At 40.7% G+C, this 18,509-nt stretch overlaps 1 protein-coding gene across 5 annotated transcripts in view; it reads right to left on the bottom strand.

Moving 5' to 3' along the window:
* The window catches only part of Abca6 (ATP binding cassette subfamily A member 6), a 66,080-nt gene extending 58,633 nt beyond the window's left edge, over nucleotides 1-7,447 (bottom strand). Inside the window, exons 1-2 of one of the 5 annotated variants that reach the window (XM_063242606.1) lie at nucleotides 7,312-7,447; nucleotides 367-524 (exon numbers count right to left, since the gene is read on the bottom strand). In XM_063242606.1, the coding sequence (XP_063098676.1) occupies nucleotides 367-397 (31 nt within the window). In that variant the 5' untranslated portion in view covers nucleotides 398-524; nucleotides 7,312-7,447. Of the gene's footprint in view, nucleotides 1-366; nucleotides 525-907; nucleotides 2,361-7,311 lie in introns of those variants that run through there. The other 4 variants (XM_063242608.1, XM_063242609.1, XM_063242605.1 and 1 more) reach the window with 4 other exon arrangements.
* Between the last annotated feature and the right edge of the window lie 11,062 nt (nucleotides 7,448-18,509).

Here is an 18,509-nt window from a genome sequence, read left to right as displayed (position 1 = left end):
AACTCACGATTGCCTGCTTGCAAGGCAGGCGCTTATGCCGCTGAGCTAAATCTCCAGCCCATAAAGTGAGTTTTGATGGAGAATAGAATGATTATTATCACACTTTTACAATAACAGAGTACTACAATGGGAAACTACTATTAGCATTCATAATATGGAAGACAACCTCACACTTTCACCTCCTATCAGAATTCAACAATGTGAATGCAATAATTAAGTTGTATCTCATCCTATTAGTAGCCATTTCTTGTTCCTCACATCCTAATAGAAATCTCAGGGCTAAACAAATTAACATCAAAATTCCATTTGAATTTATCTGAATGACGAGTTATACTCAGCAGACATAGCAGCAATAAAAGTATTTACCTTCAGATTTAAGGAAACAACTTTTAACCATGAATTAGGATATAGAATAATAATCCAGGCTCCAATTACTTGAAACTTGATTGTAAGACGCAGGAAGACCAAATAATTTCTCTCAATTTTTCTGAATTCAGAAGTCCCTGAATAAATCAAGAGACAAACTACAAAACAAAATTTTTTTAAAAAATAGAATTATAGAAAAAAAGTATTTTCTGCCTAAATGACATAAAATTCAAATAAGAAACCAAAATTATTTTGTCAGGTTTTATAATATCCCAATTTAACTTTTATCTCAAATTTGAAAATCATAATATTCACACAATCCCCTTCAGCTAATACAGAAGCAAATTTTACTGTTTTTTTTTTCTGTATTTTACTGTGTATCTATACAATAGATATTGTACGGAAAAAGTACAAAAATTTTTTCACTAAGTCTTTAACATAAAACATATAAATACCTGAAATCATCTGAAAAATAGATTGATTTTAGCAATGTCCATCTATCTACTTGGCATAATATTTAAAAAATTGAAGTTTTACTTACTGTCAGAAAAATTAGAATATGTACTCAGGAAACAGTCAAAACCACAGTTCTATTTTTGTCTAGTACAACAATTAAAACTTTTTTGCTGCTTCTTCATTTATTCATTAAACTGGTGGCTACTCCCAACAGTTCTTACTCAGACTGGTTTCTGAAAAGCGGTAGTGCCTAAATAAGTCAAGCACGTGATGAACTTGTTTTGTTTTCTGTGTGTGTGTTTTTCCCCGTAAGCCAGCTATTCTGCAGGGCAATAACTGTCCTGTGATTGGCTGGAATAACAGAACTCTCTGTTTGTCCATTTGGCCTTTCAACTCTGTGAAGAAGAGAGGAAATAGTAAACAAGGAAGATGGAACTGGTCAATCGGACATCATGAGACAAAGATGGAGAAAAGAACGAAAAAAAGAGGAAAATAACAACCAAAAACCCAGTTAAATTTGTATGAGAAAGCTCTATTTTTTTTCCATTACTGATGATTACCACGTCTGTGAATTTGCCAAACTCAGCATAAACAGGCAGAACAGTGGAGAACAGATTTTTTTTTCCCCTGATGGAGTTAAGCAATTCATATTCTGCCTTGGGAAAACTCTCAGGGTGGACAAATGAATAATTATGAACAAATTCTTTTCTCCCAGTGTATTCATTGTAAATGTAGAGTTTTATAAGATGCAAGAACAAAATAAAAGTAAGTCAATAAAACAACAACAATAAACATTCAGGTGAATTTTTGTGCAATAGTACCAGAAAGAAAAACTAAACTGTATTCAATTCCCATTTCGAAATCTGTCTGAAAAGAACTGCAAACTTTTCTTGAGCTGCCACAGTAAAAGGCAAAAACAGGAAACCAAAGTCCGTGAATTGGGAAATCTCAAATATTTGAGATGGCTCCCAATCCACAGATGTTAATAATCATAAAGCTGAGAGATGTCCCGGAGTAAAGTTGGGTAATTAAAGAAAGCAAAAGCTGTGAAATATATGTATATATTTCTTTAGCAATTAGTCCTACTTTTAAAAGTAGTCAACAGTGAAATCTTGAATAGCTTTTATGTTTAAATTGGCAGAAACAAAAGGTAGTAGAGGAGTTCTGGGGTCCTATGTGATCTGTGGAAAAGCTAGAAACTTAAAATTTAGTATCAATAATATAATGAAAAATTTTGCTATAGAATTTTATGCCGTTTACTCCCCACTTTAGGAATCATTTTGTCTTTGTAATAATCATTAAAATTGGGAACTATAATACCACTAATTTCTTAGATTGCATATATTTTACATTACTCCCTATTTCTTGTATGTGCTTTGAATTCCTCTCTTTGACTTCTTAATAGATTCTGATTTGTTTTCATTTGGGGCTGACCATTTTTTTCACTTAAGTGTGAAGATTTCCCTATAGACAGTTACCTAATATAATAAAAAAGACACAACTTGTAGCTAGAAGGAAACTGGAATAGTGAGTAAAATATATTCTAGATGCATAACCAAAGTTAATAAATGAGAAAGAAAACATAGTGAAAAGAAGCTAATAAACACTGAAAGAAACAAAGAAAGGAAGGCATACACCAGGGTAATAAAATTTAAAAAGGTAATTAAAATTTTCCTTGAACTGAAAAGAAAGTGCTCTAAACGATATAACTGCATGTATATTTAAGTGTATAAGATAGATAATGATATTACTGAGTTTTATTGGATCATTGAACAGAACTGTTTGCAGTCTCACTGTTGGAATGTCCACTTTATAAGCTTTAATTTTGTAACTTGAACAATTATTTCTAAGATGACAAAATGTAATCCATTAACTAGTGATTTCCTACTGTTTATTTTTTTCTGTAAATCTGTATAACTTGTACCCTTTCTCTGCTTTTTTTTTCTTTTTCTCCTTAAATAAAATTAAAAATTTTTTTTCCTTGAACTATGAGTGGCATTTCAGACAATGGAGAAGTCCCAGGGTATATTGGGCTGAGACCCAAGTCTCAGGTTTCTTAAGGCCCCTATGAACTGAATTTAATCTTCAACAAAATGGGATGCAGAAATTCATATCCTTGCATGAATTCAGATGCTTTACAGAACTGTATTGTGTTAAAAGTTGTTTAGAAATTTTCACCTATTACCTGTAGGGCACAGTGGAGATTGACAGACAGTCTCCGTGACATATTAAAAAAAGAAAACCTCAAGTATGCATACCAAACGTCATGTAAAGGAGATAGAAGAGAGAACTGCCAGTTTAGTAACAGAAACAATATGATAGCAATTGCTATATGCACTCTAGGGTAAATTTGGTGAAAATTCTAGTTCTATTATCACATTTCCAAAGAAGAAATAGCCAGGTGCAGTGAAGTGAAGGCCAGGAGCGGTAACATAGCATCTCCAAGATTTCTGATCTAGACACCTGGAATAAAACACCTTAGTGAAGAAAACAGAAAAAAAAGAACTCCAGGAATCAAGAAAAAAGTGGTGGAAAAACTAGAATTCACAGAGATACTGGAAAAACTGAAGACATTATCAAGAAAACAACGTCTGGCATGTGAATGGGAACCCCCAAAGAGAAGAACTTGTCTCCACAAACACAAGGTAAGCCAGGGGAAACAAAGTAAGGAACTCAGAGTGCTACCGCTCCCCCAAATCCCACAGCTATTTGGTGTGGAATTTTGTATGAAAGTGACTCCTTTCCCATGGCAGGCTAGAGTTGAAGAAACCAGTTGTAGCACACACCATAATTGGAAGTAATTTAATCAGGAGCCATTTTGGTAAGAAATAAATTGTTTAAGACTAAGGTACTCTGGGAATTGGAAGTCATGGAAGAAGTACTCTTCCGGGTTTCCGCAGCCATTACCACAGTGCCAGGCAGGAAGGACATGGTGGTCCCACCCACTGTGGTAAAAAGCCAGGCCTGCCCTGTGTTTTTCTGAGGGGGCTGGGTATGAAAGTATTTGCATAACATCCGGGGGACTGCTTGATAATCACCAACTATATTGTCCACTTCTAGCTTCCCCCACCTGCCAGTGCGATCAGAGATATCCTTTAGCTATGATGTTACCAAGTCTCAGAATGTATAGACAGTGAGCCTGTGGGACAGATGGGCATGCACGAGCTCACAGGCCACAAAGTAAGCAGGCAGAGCAGTGACTTGGAGTGAAGAGAGAGGGGAAACACTAAGAGCTGCTGGATGGGATACAACCCAACACAAAAACCATCCTAGTGACTGACCGTGCCCAACAGGAAAAGTGTAGCAAAGACTCACCATCACACAGAAAATAGAAATGGAGATGCAAATAAGTAAGTCCTGTGGTTGCTATTCCCCATCCCCATACTTGGTGGTTTCCAATACTATACACCCTGAAAAGGAACCATTTGCCCAAACACACTGAAATTATTTTTTTGTCTTATTTCTCTTTTTTCTTTTTTTGAGTTTATTTCTTTCTTTTCCTTATTCCCTTTCTATTTTGCTTTGTTTTATCATTTTCTCATTTTATTTTCTTTGTTTTCTACTGATACTTTAATTCTGTTAACTTTCTTTGACTCTTTGATTCTTTAATTTCTCTTTCTGCCCTCCTGCTTCTCATCTTCCTTTTATTTATGTTTCAAATTTGATTTCTTTTACCACTCTCCATTTTCATTATTACAATTAAGCTTTATTAGCCTTTTAATATTGGGTTGATTAAATGCTATTTTTGCTGATCTATTTTCTATTACTAATTCACAATAGCTACATGTTGGAAACTGAATATATGCCCTTCGGTAAATAAATGGATAAAGAAAACGTGATATGTGTGCACGATGGTCCTACGCAGCCACAAGGATAATAGAGTTGAGCTGTTTGTAAGAAAATTAATATAGTTGGTACTATAATGTTAAGCAAAACAAATCAGATACAGAAATTAACTATTGCCTGGTTTCTCTCATACAAAATATTCAAAGTATAAAGAGCAAAATAAATGATGATAAGGAACAAAGAGGTGTAACTTTTACAGATGGGAAGGAATCTAAGGAGAAGGGAGAAAGAAGGATGGGGGTCGTGGAAAGTAAAATGGACTAAGATGTAAGTATATATCTCCCTATGGTGAATGTGTTTATTACATATTGCAAACATGTACTAAGCTTAAACTTCTAGTACATAAATAAATAAACAAATGCATATTTTTAAAAAATTCATGTTTTGGGGTTAGGGATATAGCTCTGCAGCACAAAGCCTGCCTGAAAAGTACAAAGTCCTGATTTTGATTGTTGGTACCAGAAAAAAAAATGTAAATTTGTGTTCTGCTATGTAGGACTGTATGACGTTGAATAATCTGCTTAATCCTTTCCCTCTAAATGCTTTTATCCATAAAAATTGCAAAATAACAATGTCAATTAGTTATAGACATATATATTATTTTTGTAAAGATTAAATGTATTAATGGGATTCATTATTTAATGTAAATGCATAAAATATGTAAATACATATAGCAATGTCTGAAAAATTGTAAAAAGTCAAAAGTATTATTTAATGAATTTGCTATTCCTCCTTCTACTACTAGCACCATTGCTTAATCTTGAAGCAGCACGAAGAAAAAAGGAACTATTCTCTAGAGACATATCCAAAATCCAGGACATAAAGTAACAGAATTTTGAGAATTTTCCTCCCTGAAGCAAACTTCATGACCAAATCTTAACATACAGAAAAAAATCAGCAGACCAAATAAACAAGACTATCAACACGTTCAAGGACTAAAGATAATACAAACTGTGAGAGAATGTATAAAATATATTCCAAGAATTAAAGAAATCATGTGCATTTACTAAAACTAAAGAAAATGAAATGTAAGACTAATAGGAAAATAAGCCATTCAAATGTATAAGCATTTTAAAGTGATCCCTAATTAAAACTTTAAAAACTTAGTAGACAAATTATATAACAGAATAGACATTGCTGAAAAAATTAATAAACCAAAAATATTTCTGAAGAAGTCACATAAAACCTATGCAAAGACAGCTGAAAAGTATTAAAGAGAGCTTAAAGGCAAAATACAAGGTCAGAGTACACAGCACATGAGTAATGTGAGTTCAATAATAATGAAAATAAAGTGAATAAATAAGAAGGCTATTCAAAGACAAAATCGGCAGGTGTCTGTCTGAATTAATGGTAGGAGTGATCAGATTAATACACTGATCCTTAGTTAGTAATCTCTATTTTCCATTGTATTGTTTTTAAATATGTAAATATCAAGTGCTCTGTATAGAATTATAGAGAGTCTTTCCTGATCCTTGTTTCTCATGGAAAAGTTATTGGAGTGCTAGTGAGTTAGTACCAGTCCACCACTACCAGTGCAATCCATGGTGAGAATAGAGACATTAAAGCTTATTTGTAATTGTGGAGAGCCAACGGAGTCCTAAGTCCAGCTAGGGTGATAACTAACCAGAACAAAGGCTTAGACCCAGGGTCAAGCTTGGGTTTTATTAATTCACGAAGAAGGAAGTATTTCCAGAAAGAGTGACTAAGAGAATGGTGGGAAGTACTTGAGTGCTGTGAACTGGACTAAGTAGGAGGCCTGAAATCACCTCTGTATTATGCAGAGCAAAGGGTATGCATAAAGAATAATCTGCATACTGCAATTTGAAGTAGTAGTTCATGTTTTAGGGTCAGCGCCTCAGCTCTGATGTGTGGTCTTTTATGCCTTTGGAGACCGTAGCCTCTCATCTCAAGGCTCGATCCCAGCCAACACGGTGGAACTGTGGAGCATGCCTGTCTCACACACGTTTTGGGGAGCTATCGACTGGGGCAGCACTGACCTGTAGCCTTGCTTCAGAGCTACACATCAGCACCCCGGTTAGACGGATCTGCATTGCTTTAAACCAACTGAAGGGATAAAGGAAGGTCTTGGCAGCTCTGTACAGGTCAATGCATGGCAACAGGACCAGCTTTAGACAAAACAGGGGTAACGGCTCTCCTTCCGAGAAGAGTCCTCCAGATGGTCCTCCACATAGATTTATGAACAAAAATTCAACCGCAAAATACTTTGTGGTGACTTTTGAAAATACGGGTAAAAAAAGAAAAGAGAGAAGAAAGGAAGATATTTAAAAACAATACAATGGAAAATAGAGATTACTAACTAAGGATCAATGGTTAGCACAAAAATGTCAGAAAATAACAAAATAATGTCCTGAAAGAGATAAAAGAAAATCAACTTTAGTTTCTATATTTAGCTGGAGCAGTAATTTTAATCATTTCTTCTCTTTTTGTGTGTTTTTCTTTTACAGGCTTCTGTATTTTGCTTATTCTGCTGTAGAAAGAACATGTCCAGGTACTCATTGTGGCCAGTGACCAGAATCAAATATTGGAATTATAGCGGCACTGCCTTAGAAGCAAATCTCAGTACTAAGAATTAGAAGTTCTCTCTCCAAAGCTATCCCCAAATGCTAGAGTCTCAATACTTACTCAGAAGTCCTAGGAGAGCAACCAATCCCTGGCTGGAATTTGCACCGCTCTATCTCCAATCTGTTGTTACCTAGTCTGAAGTTAGCCGATGAGGTGCAGCAGCTAGATTCCTTCTTGTGAGACTGTCAAAGGAAGAAAAGGCTGTCCCCAGAAAATGGGAACTTACTGTGAGCTAAGTACTCTCGAATGTGAATTCTAAGCAGTCCTATTTTTAACATATTCAGTTTCAGTAATTAACTTGGCTTCATTGGAGAAGTTTACTGATTCTCCCATTTGAGTTTAATATTTCAATAATCTCAGTCTCCTCATCAGCCTAGTGGTTCCCCGCCCGCCCTCCACTAATGGCATGTGTTTACTGGTTGAGGGCTCTTTTGTTAATTGATTAGGTCAGTGTTCTTTTTTCATCTTTTTCCTCTTTGTAATTTTTCTAACTTTTTAATAGTTAACCACTCCACCTTCCCCTCCCTTTTTATTTGTACAATGTTTATGTACAAGAGTCACCAGACACAAAGGCCCTACTCACTTAAGTTACTACCCCAGCCTAGATGTGGCTCTGGCTGAGCAGTAGGAGCCCTTGGTAGTATTTTATTCTCTCCGTGTGATCCCAAATTTGGTTCTGAGTGTAGAACAATATAAAAACAATGTGATGCTGCCTAGCAGAAGGAGCCTTTGACTGAGCATTTTCTTGCTCAGAAGACTCTTTCCGTTTCTGTTTAGGGACAGAACACGCCTTTCTAAACTCTGCCATCCTCTAGGACTCCCTGCAAACAGAGTGGAAAAACACAGGTGAAAATTTCACATCTCTCTCCATCTTCCTATTCGTAGACAGGACACGTGTGTGCTGGCTCCTGGTATCTGCCCTCAGTAAGAGTTTGGGGTTCTAACAGTGTTTTCAGGGGCTTAGACCAAGAACTTGAGATTTTCTTAGTTTTGTCACAGGTGTACACGTATTTCTGTCACCTTTTGTTTTTTGTTTTCATTTTAGAGCATTAGAGGGAAAGTTTTACGAAAACAGGTACTTCCTTGTTAATGCCATAAAACTAGAAAACTTGCCCTTGGAAAATTTCTGTAAGTCTACGGAAAGTGATTGGTTATACTGGTTAAAATCTCCTACATGAAAAATCAGAAACCCCTAAAATTTATTGAAAGTGATTAAGTAGACAACTGCCAATGTTATTAATGCAACATTCTAAATTGCCATAGTGTTTCCAAGAGGATAATTTAGAAACAACCAATATATATTTCAATTAATTGTCATCTAAAACATTTTGGCACATCCAAATATTGAAATACAATATAAGCATTACAATGACACAGCTATATAACAAACTGGGAAAATGGGATATTCATATTATATCTTAAATAGGACAAGTACAAAACAGTAGACAGAGAGAACGAGTCAGGATCTTCCGAGATCCAGCCATGGCGGAACTTAGGTGACTAAACAAGAAAGTAATTTCCTCCCCTCCCAGAGAAGCGTCCCTTGCTTGAGCCAGAAGGAGAACCAGACAGCGTCTCCCGAGAACCAGCCATGGTGGAAATTAGGCAGCCTGGCTCCTGCTGTGTGGTGGTGGCAATGACACTCACTTCCTGGACATGTTTCCCTGAGGCATCATGAGGGGGCAGAAGTGCATCAATTCAGCCATCCTTATTTCCCAAAGCACCTCAGTTTCTTCTATGTATTGGTGCTGTGGCCTCAAGTCAGGACCTCACACAGGCTAAGCAAGCACTATGGATGGAGCTGCACCCCCAAATCTACTGGCATTGTTTCTAGATTCACACCTGTGTGAGTCACCACAGCCATGACCTGGGCTCCTGCTCAATAGCTGGACAGCTCACCTTCTGACGACCACATCCTGAGTAGCCTATTCCCTATATTATGGGCCTCACTTAGTGGCTTATTATTATTATCATTAGTGTTATTATTTTTGCACTAGCAGTGCTAACATTGAGCCCAGGACCTCATTCCCAGCTCTTGACTCACTCTTAAGTAACTGAATATGACAGACATCATGTGACGTGAATACTAAGGTTCACACATAAAATAATTGACCCACCTCCTGCTTTTTTTCTCTCAGGTTCTCGCCTCCATTCTGGTATTTTTTTTTTTCTTCCTCTCTGGATCTCCGGCTCTACAGAAGGTTCTGCTGTCTCTGCAGCTTCCCTGAGGAGAGGCTGATGAGCCTTGAGAGAGAAAAGGGAAAACAGGCAGAGGAGACCACGCTTTTGTCCTAAGTCCTGCCTGTAAGCAAGGATCAGAGCCTGAGACCAGATTCTGCCACAGTGGTGTCTCCACTGAGTCTGCAGCTCAGTTCACAGAACTGTTATGGTAGCAGCCCAAGCAAAGCCTCCTGGATTGCTGATGCACAGCAAATCTGAGAGAACAGAGTTTATCTCTAGTATCTTATAGGCAAGAACTGACCTGCCTTCTATCACACCTGTGTATTGTCATATTTTGCATTTTGTATGCAATGACTGGACACAATTTGATCTGTCTTTCTTCTTTCACCAAGCAAAATCATTTTGAGATTACAGTGTTTTCCTATTTTTTTTAGTAAACTCTCATTGCATGGATTGCTGTGGTTTGTTTATTCATTCAGCTGTTATTTGATATTCACATTGAAGTTTTCAGTTATTGGAAACAACGTTGATGTGAATACCTTATGAAATTCTCTTTTTGAAATAGAGAGGACTGGATGCACAGACTGTTAAGATAGTCAAATGTGTTACTCTGAAATTAACTACAAAAATGATGTCTGAAGTGAATGTACCACTGGCAGGGCAGAGGCTTCCTTCTTGCACTTCCTCACCAACACCAGTGTGTTTTGATCTAAAAGATAAAGCCTGCTCCTGAGTGCTCTTCAAAAGATAATCACTGGTATCTCCTTGTGGGATGCATATTCACTCACTTGATTACTGGTAATAATAAGAGACATGTGGAGACTAGGAAGGGGTCTGTCTATCTGACCTCCAAATACAAGTTGAAGTCCTTAGAAATGATACAGATGCAAATCCCATGGAGGACTTGGAATCACTCTGGCTCCTGCAGAAGTCAAGTTTCTTAATCCTTAAGATAGCACCGCTTCCTCCTAAGTTAAGGCCCCATGATAGCCACAGACCCTATGAGAGTTCCCTGGTATTGCATGACAGACCTGCTACTTGACAGAAGGTGGAGATGGAGGAGCCCCCAGCCCAAGGAGGGGGACCTGAGTGACCACTCGCCTCTATCTCTAACACATGTATACAATCTACATGGCCGTAGAACATGGGAGCTGGTGAAATAATTGAAGCAAAAGGTGAGTGAAACTGTCCCAGTGTGGCTGTCACAGATATGGGACAATGGGGCTGATAACACAAAGCTTAGCTCACAGGCGGTGTCCCAAAGGCTATCCCAGCCAGCACTCCTCTACGTGACAAGTTCTACAAAATGTGCACAGGAAAGGCTGTCAGCAGACAAGGAGACTTTGATAAACTGATTGATGGCAGCAGCCTGGGATCACAGATGCCAGGCCATTAAGGCACTGATTCAGAGAGCACAGCCACACCACAGGGACTGGGTTCTGCTATGCACAGTGGCTGGCAGTGGGTGACAGGGAACCAAGGACCATAACTGGATGCAGCCCCACTTTGTATTCAACGGGTAAATGCAGCATTGGGGCACCCCAGTGTGAGGTGGGTACCACAGACCTGTGCAACCGTGTATCACTGATAAGTGATACAAACACTTGGGGTGGCAACAAGCTCACCACGGTGGTGCCCACCAATTGGCTTACTGCAGAAACCTCATAGGTCTGTGTTACCTTGGGATGGCCATAACTATCCACTCACTGACCAAGACACTGCACCTGAGGATTCCCATATATCCAGGGTACTATCAAATTCATCATCACAGATACACTGCACAATTGGGGCACCACACAACAGGTGCCATCATATTCTACAGGTGGCCTGGTGGTTTTATCTGGTGGCTGTAGCTAGCAGGGTCAGGGATCATAGACTGAGCCCTCCAGATTGCAACTCTTGTCAGTGTAGGGCCCAGGGCCTGAACCTCACTTGCCAGGCTTTCGGGGTGCTCATGGATGAAACTTCTCCATGAGAAAGGTGGTTTTGCAAAACCTTATGATTTTTGGTGTGCTAACTGCAGCACGTGGAGGTACTTAAACCTTCTTGCATGTAGAATGAGGCATTTATATCCCTGACCACCAGAGGCAGGTGCAAGAAGCTTTGCAAGAAATGGATGTGAAATTCTCTGCCCTCCAGGCCTTGCAGCAGGAACTCCTCATGCAGTGATATCCTTGGGATCCAACCTGACTCTGGGTAACCATGAGCAGCACTGTGGTGGGATAATGGCATTATGCTTTACCTTTATTGTTGTCGCGGTCTTTGTGTGTATGAGTCCACCCTATGGGGCACTTACAATCAACATAATTTCCTAACCTTTGAAGGGGTAGGATGTGGGTAACCGCTTCACATTGCTTCAATATCCAGAGGGTTTGAAGACCTGTAAGGACAGGACTCCACTGTTTAGCCAGTGCACATCATGGTCACACATAAGCAGGAGTTAGCATAGACCACCGTGCGTGTGCTCAGGCTTGTGACAGTACAGAACAGCCTGATAACAGCCAATGTACACCAGCTGTATAATAAATAAGCTTGCTTACTGCTGTTGCTAATGTTGGCTCCATGTAGTTTCTTCTCCCTGAGTATCTCACCTGCTAAAATACCCCTTTATTTCCCCAACTCTGGGAATATCTCACACCCCAGACACAGGGAACCTCAATACACAACCAACCCAAAGCCCTTGTGCCCTGTCCCAAGACACTCAACACATCCTAAAGCTCAAATGTCTATTGGGTACACTTCAGGAACGAGACTGAGTTTCATGGCTGTACCTTGGGGATCCTTTTCCAAACCTTCGCGATGGAAAATTGTCCCACTTCCGTCCCACCTGTGTGCCCCAAGAGCACTGAGATTCTCAACTGTTCTGAGCTGGATCTGAAACACAGCTCCCCTAGCAGCAGATGTTTGTTTCTCCAGCAGTCTGGTCTGACCATGATCTGAGAGGAGTCATTTCCAGGTTGGATGCTGAGGACAACAATGTCTCTTGGTCCCACTCTCACACAGTGGAGCCACTTAGCAGGGCATCTGGGCCTCCCTTGCTTCCTGAACCTGTGGGAGCTCACTTTTCCTGTGTGTCATAGTGTGTTAAAACCACAGTATCAGTGCTTGGTAGGGAGAACCTATGCCCAGAACAACTCCTCCTGAAGACTGCTCCTCATGGACTCTGCCAGCCATCTGTTCTTAATGTGTGGCACCATGTTGGAGTTGAACATAATGCAGGAGAGCTCTGAATAAGGGCAGGGTCAGGTGCTGTGGAACCCAGAGAAGTGGGCAGCCCTTTTCTGATGTGTGTGGACCCAAGTGCTTGTGAGGGTACCAGGATGGTCACCTTACATTAAGCAATGAAGATCCCTGCCTGGTGTTGCTGGGTCAGGGTGGCAGTGGACACTGACTGCCTCTGGCAGCCAAGTGGGCAACACAGACTGTGTACCACAGCCACTTGCCCAGGACATCCTGTCCCATATTGTCATTCTTTTTTAGTTCATCTGCCAGACTTTGTCTTACCAAGGCCCTCCTTGTTGATCTCATTCTTCCCTGGACCTTTAGATGGAATCACAGGAGGAGGCACTGCATGTGGAGCTGCCCAAAGTTCAGATGTCACTCTTCTCTGCTGTCACCCAAAAGTTATGGTGAGTGACAAAATCAGGTGCCAGAATTGAGCAACTGGGGGAATTTTTCTACTCCTCTTCCATCTTCCGTTCCCTCTTTCCTCAGGCATCTCTCTATCCTCCTCCTACTTGCCCTCCTCCTCCCAAAAGCACATTGCTGGCTTTGTGTTAGACCAGGCTGACAAGGAGGCTGCTCTCTACTCCTTCAGTTTCTTTTGGCCCAGGGAGAATCCAGTGCCCATAGGTGTGGCTGATTTGTTGTCACCCACAACAAGCCAAACCAACATGTGTTGGTTGCCTTTGGTCCAGAGCATAGGGTTAAGGTTACCCAGAGCCCCTATTCTTGTCTCCCACTTCTAGAAGTTCTCCTCAGTACATGTTGGTCAGAGTTGGGGGCTCAGAGTCAATCTGGAGATCTGTGACTGTGGATCCCAGGAGCTGACCTAAGTGTAGGTCCTTGTGTGATGCATGCGTACCTGGACATGTGAGGAGACAAATGCAGATGCTCCCATCTGGCAGAATCCAGGTAGTCTCAGAAACTTTGAAATGGCTCATGTGGGATGGGCAAAATGGAATCTGGCCAGGGAACAAAGACTGGGTATATCAGACCATGAAACGGGGCCCTCAGATCTGGACCACACATTGGAAGGAAGATAATTAAGGGGTGCCCCAGGCCAACTGTGTCTTGGGACAAATTCCTCTACACTAGGGCCATGCAGCTCTGTCCTGTGTCTCAAGACCAGTGGACTGTGTTATATGGGCTGGCAGTGTACTCAGCCTGCTAGTGGCATGAATCTAGGTCCCGAAGGAGCTGGGCAGCACCTGGACAGGAGATAAGCCCAAGGCTCATCTATGTATAATGTACCTCTGTCCCAGTGACCTGCCCTCAGGTAATGTAGTTATGGCCACTGTCATCTCTTTTTTCTCTCTGGCCAGCTAGATGCCAGGCTGTCACTGTGTTCTCACATTTCCTACTCATTGGTTTAAGAATCACAGCACCTAGTACCTGGGTCCAAGTGTCCAGTGAGGCTGTAGGCAAGCTTGCTGGGGTGAGGTAAGCTTCTGTGTGATCAGTAGGGCTGCTGTGTTGTGAAATGTGGTGGAGCACGGTGAGAACCCCATGTGTTTCAATGCCCACCACATTAATGCTGGGGTCATGATATATAGAGCAGGGTTCTTTCCAGTCAGCTGTCACTTTTTACTACATCTTTCCTTTCCATGACTATTTACTGGGAAGCTGTATATACACGAGAGTGCCAGACAAATGTATGCTGAAGATACATCTCATGATGCCCCGCTAAGTATCTGCACCCAGACCTCCTGGCAGCAGCTTAGCGTTCAAAGATCGGTGGGAGAGGCTGGGGAGGGAGGTGGAGGAGGACAAGGTGATTACTCCTGAAAGACAGCAGTTACAGAGGGGCAGGGGGCACCTTCATTTGTCACTGTCACCCACTTTTGAGCCAGTATCCTGAGGTCAGAGAGGACACAGCCGTTTTGATCACTTTGGGATCAGGGATCCCAAATCAGGGATCTGACAGAGCTACAGAGGCAGGGCTTGGGAGCCAGACTGAGGGCTCCTCCAGAAGATTTGCCTGCATTTGGTTTTCACTTTCTATTCCATGACTCAGTCATCACAAGCTATTGGCATTGTGGGTTCACTTGTCTCCCCAAGAGTGAGCTGCTTCTGGAGATCTCAGGCAATCAGCACACAGTGAGATCTCTATGTGTCTCTGTTAGGTTGTGCATGGAGCAAAGTATAAAAGTGTGTGTTCCTATGATAGGAAGATTGGTCCCAGAAACTCCATTAGTGAGGTGTTAGCTTGAGGAGAGCTGATGCTTTACTCTTCAGGTTTGCATCTGCCTGAAGGACCCATGGCTGACCAGGTAGAGCATGTCCTTTCTGTGTGAGGTTTCTCATCAGTTGCTCTTTTTTTTTCCACATGTAAGAAGTGAAGCTATAGTATATGAAGTTATATTCAAATATTTCAAGGAAAAAGACAATATGGTAACTACCATTAAACCGAGTTATTTGGTGGTGAAGCACTAGGTTGCTGAAACTGTCATGCTTTGACCTGTACTGTTATGATATTATGCCCTTTTTTATCTCAATCTCTTCCTTATTCATTAAAAAAATATTTAGTTATTTTTTATGATTTTTTTAATTAAGGGGAAAAATTGAAAATTAGCAGGATATATTATAGTAACTTATTTGATTTCATATTAACTTGATTTGAAGTCCTGTAATACTCCCACTATCTTGTTTTGACTGATTAGACTGTGTTCCGTTCTGTATGATAGTATCAATTTTGAAGGTATAGGCAACTACTTTAAAGGCAATAAGATTCACTATGATGCCCATTCTGATTTGACTATTATCTTCTTTGGAAGTCCTGTAGTATTTACAAGGTTTAGGTTTTATTGGTCTTGTTCTCTACTGTTTTGTTCAACTTTATAATACCTAATGAGATAGACAATTCTTTTTAAGGAAGCAAGAGACATTATGGCAACCATTGTCGATAACCTTGTACTCTGTTCTTACATCATGTACTATGTCTATCCTTAGTTTTGACTGACAGTTTGTTTTGCCATATTTGACTTTATTCTCTTCCAAAAAAAAAGTAATAAGAACTAAGGAGTAATAACACCCAAAATGTGTAAATTTTGTTGTAAAAAAGAGAGGGAAAAAAAAGTGCTCTAAAGTATACAACTGCAAGTGTATTTAGGGGTGTTAAATAGATGCCCATATTAATGTTTTTGGTTGGATCATTGAACACAGCTGTTTGCAGTCTCACTGTTTGAATGTCCACTTTGTATGCTTTGATACTGTGACTTGAGCAACTATCTCTAGGATGATAATTGTAATCTATTAACTGGTGATTTCTTACTGGTTTTTTTTTTTTTTTGTAGTTCTGTATTAACTGTACCCTTTCACTGCTTTGTTTTGTTTTGCTTTTTCTCTTTTTCCTTTTAAATAAAATTTTTTTAAAAAGAAGTGGATTTTCTTTCTTTGTGTCTTGTTTATGATTATTGTATATTTTTTATGAGTACCTATTTACAGTGTATACTGATTATATTGGTGATATGTCCATGGTACATGTGATTCATAGAATGGAAATTAGGCCCTACCTCATGCATGATGGCACAATCCAAAAATCAGTGACTGTTCTCAAAATTGTGCATTGAACACACAGCTCAGGGCCAAGACATGGCCTGCTCCATCTGGATTGTCCTTTCTTTATGACCAATGCAGAGGTTAGTGATGCAATAGTTGGGAGCTTAGCCCAAGCGTAACCCTAACTCTAACCTGAACCCTAAACCTAGCTCTCACCCTAAAAAGTCATTTCCAGCATTCTCAGACTGAAGGAAACTTGATGGCATTGGTGGGGGAAATGTAGCATAGACTAATTATGAGGACATAAGATCAGTGGTGGCTAGAGTAGAACAGGAGGGGAAAGAAAAGAAAACAATTTTGTGTACAAAATTCAAGAAAGTATTCTGGAACTAGACATTGGTGAAATTTGTACAATATTGAGAATGCACTGAATACCATCAAGCTGATTATCTTAAACAACACTGAAATCTTAAACTTTATTTATATTGGTTCTGTCACTGGCATATCTCTGGGAAATAAAAGTAACAGTGAATACAATAATAAATAAATCTGGAAGAGAGGAAAATGGCAGGTGTGGATCAAGAGCTGCCCACAGGTAGAACTCATCTGACTCCTGCTGTGGAGCCACCAGGAGGTCCAGCTCTGCAACTGACGGACAAGGGAATCCAGGTGCTGACTTTGGGATCACAGCTGGTGAGGGAGCTACAAGTGGAACTCGCATGATCTCTGCAGGTACAACTTCAGCATGGCCTGGAAGTGGCCCTGCAGTTGGAATCGGAGAAAAGATCGCCAACTGTCCATGGACTTCTTGGGGCAAAACCTTCCCACTGCCTGTCAGAGGCAGCCCTGTGCGCCAACACAGTCCCAGCAAAGCCTCCCAGACTGCATCCCCACACTGACTGCTGAGGATCTCATGCTCCTGGGTCACCCAGCATCTTGTTGCTTTGCTGAGTTCCAAGGCCCATCCCTCCCTATTATCCCACTTCCCACACTGCCAGGCTACTTATCCTGGGGCTCAGGCTTGGATGGTTCAGGATGCTCCAGTTGGTCAGGAGATGCTCAGGTTGGGGATTCACATGGGAGTACAGTTCCAATGAAGAGTCAAGCACAAAAGAGGTGGACCTGGGGCAGATAGGGAGGCAGCAGAATGAGAGGCCTGAATGTTCCTCTCACACTACCTGCACAGCTCACCTGTATACAGGGGAGCCCGGGACTCTTGCCCAGTCTGTGCAGCATCCAGCCAATTCTCTCCAACCTACCATGAGGCAATGTGGCCCCAAGGATCTCCACTTTTTAACTGTGGTCAGCTTGCGCTTCAGAGGATCACTCGAAATCCCTCCTGCACTGAGACTGAGGCTTGGTGTCCTTGAAGCACATTCCATTTTTTTCTGATCCCTCATGGAATTTGATGATTGTTTGAAGTCAAATCCCAAGAAAAGTGTTAAAGTTACTTGGGGCACACTGCCCTCCAGAAGGCCAGGCCAGTGTAAAACATTATTTGCCCTCCCATCCTACTTTCAAAGCTTTGTTTTGGTTACGGTTTTTGCTTTTCATTCAGTTTTGTAGGGATTGAATACAGAACTTTGTACTTAGCTCCGTTACCTTCCACTTTTAAAAGTCTTCCTTTTTCTGGAGTTTCTCAATAAGTTGATAAATTACTGAGGCTCTCCTTGAATTTGTGATGTTCCTGCCTCAGCTTTCCAGACTGCTAAGATTACAACCAACACCACAAGACCTAGTTTCATCATAGTGTTGGCTATGATGAAATTCATTGGCTGAGCAAAAAATGGTGAAAATGCCTGCAGTGCCTGCACTCAGGAGGCTGAGGCAGCAGGATTACTGGGAATTCCAGACAAGCTTGCAACACACACTGAGTTCAGCTCAGGCCACAATGACACAGGCAGACTCTGACCAGAGAAAGAAAACAAAAGAATAGGGAAGAAAAGGGAAGGGAAGGGAAGGGAAGGGAAGGGAAGGGAAGGGAAGGGAAGGGAAGGGAAGGGAAGGGAAGGGAAGGGAAGGGGAAACAACAAAATTCCTGGTGACTGTATGAATTGGTTTGTCTCTGGGCTAGCTGTTTTAATCTGCAATCCTGTACTTGTAGTATGATACCCTTTTGACTGCTGTCACTTTATAATGCATCAAAAAAAAAACAGATATTTTGAGTCCTCTACCTTTAATGTTCTTTCCATGGCTGTAGGATGACTCTTTGTACTTCTCTGTGAATTTTCATTTTGTTTTTTTCTATTTCTAGGAAAATGGCACTGATATTTTGAGAGGAATGGAGTTGAAACACCTGGTTTCTCCTGGTAGCATATACATTATGACAACATGAATTCTTCCCATCCACCATCACG

This window comes from Cavia porcellus, unplaced genomic scaffold, assembly GCF_034190915.1.
Source record: "Cavia porcellus strain 051 isolate PalLab524CR breed Dunkin Hartley unplaced genomic scaffold, mCavPor4.1 scaffold_32, whole genome shotgun sequence".
NCBI classification, from domain to species: Eukaryota; Metazoa; Chordata; class Mammalia; order Rodentia; family Caviidae; genus Cavia; species Cavia porcellus.
This window is presented reverse-complemented; position numbering and strand designations above follow the sequence as displayed.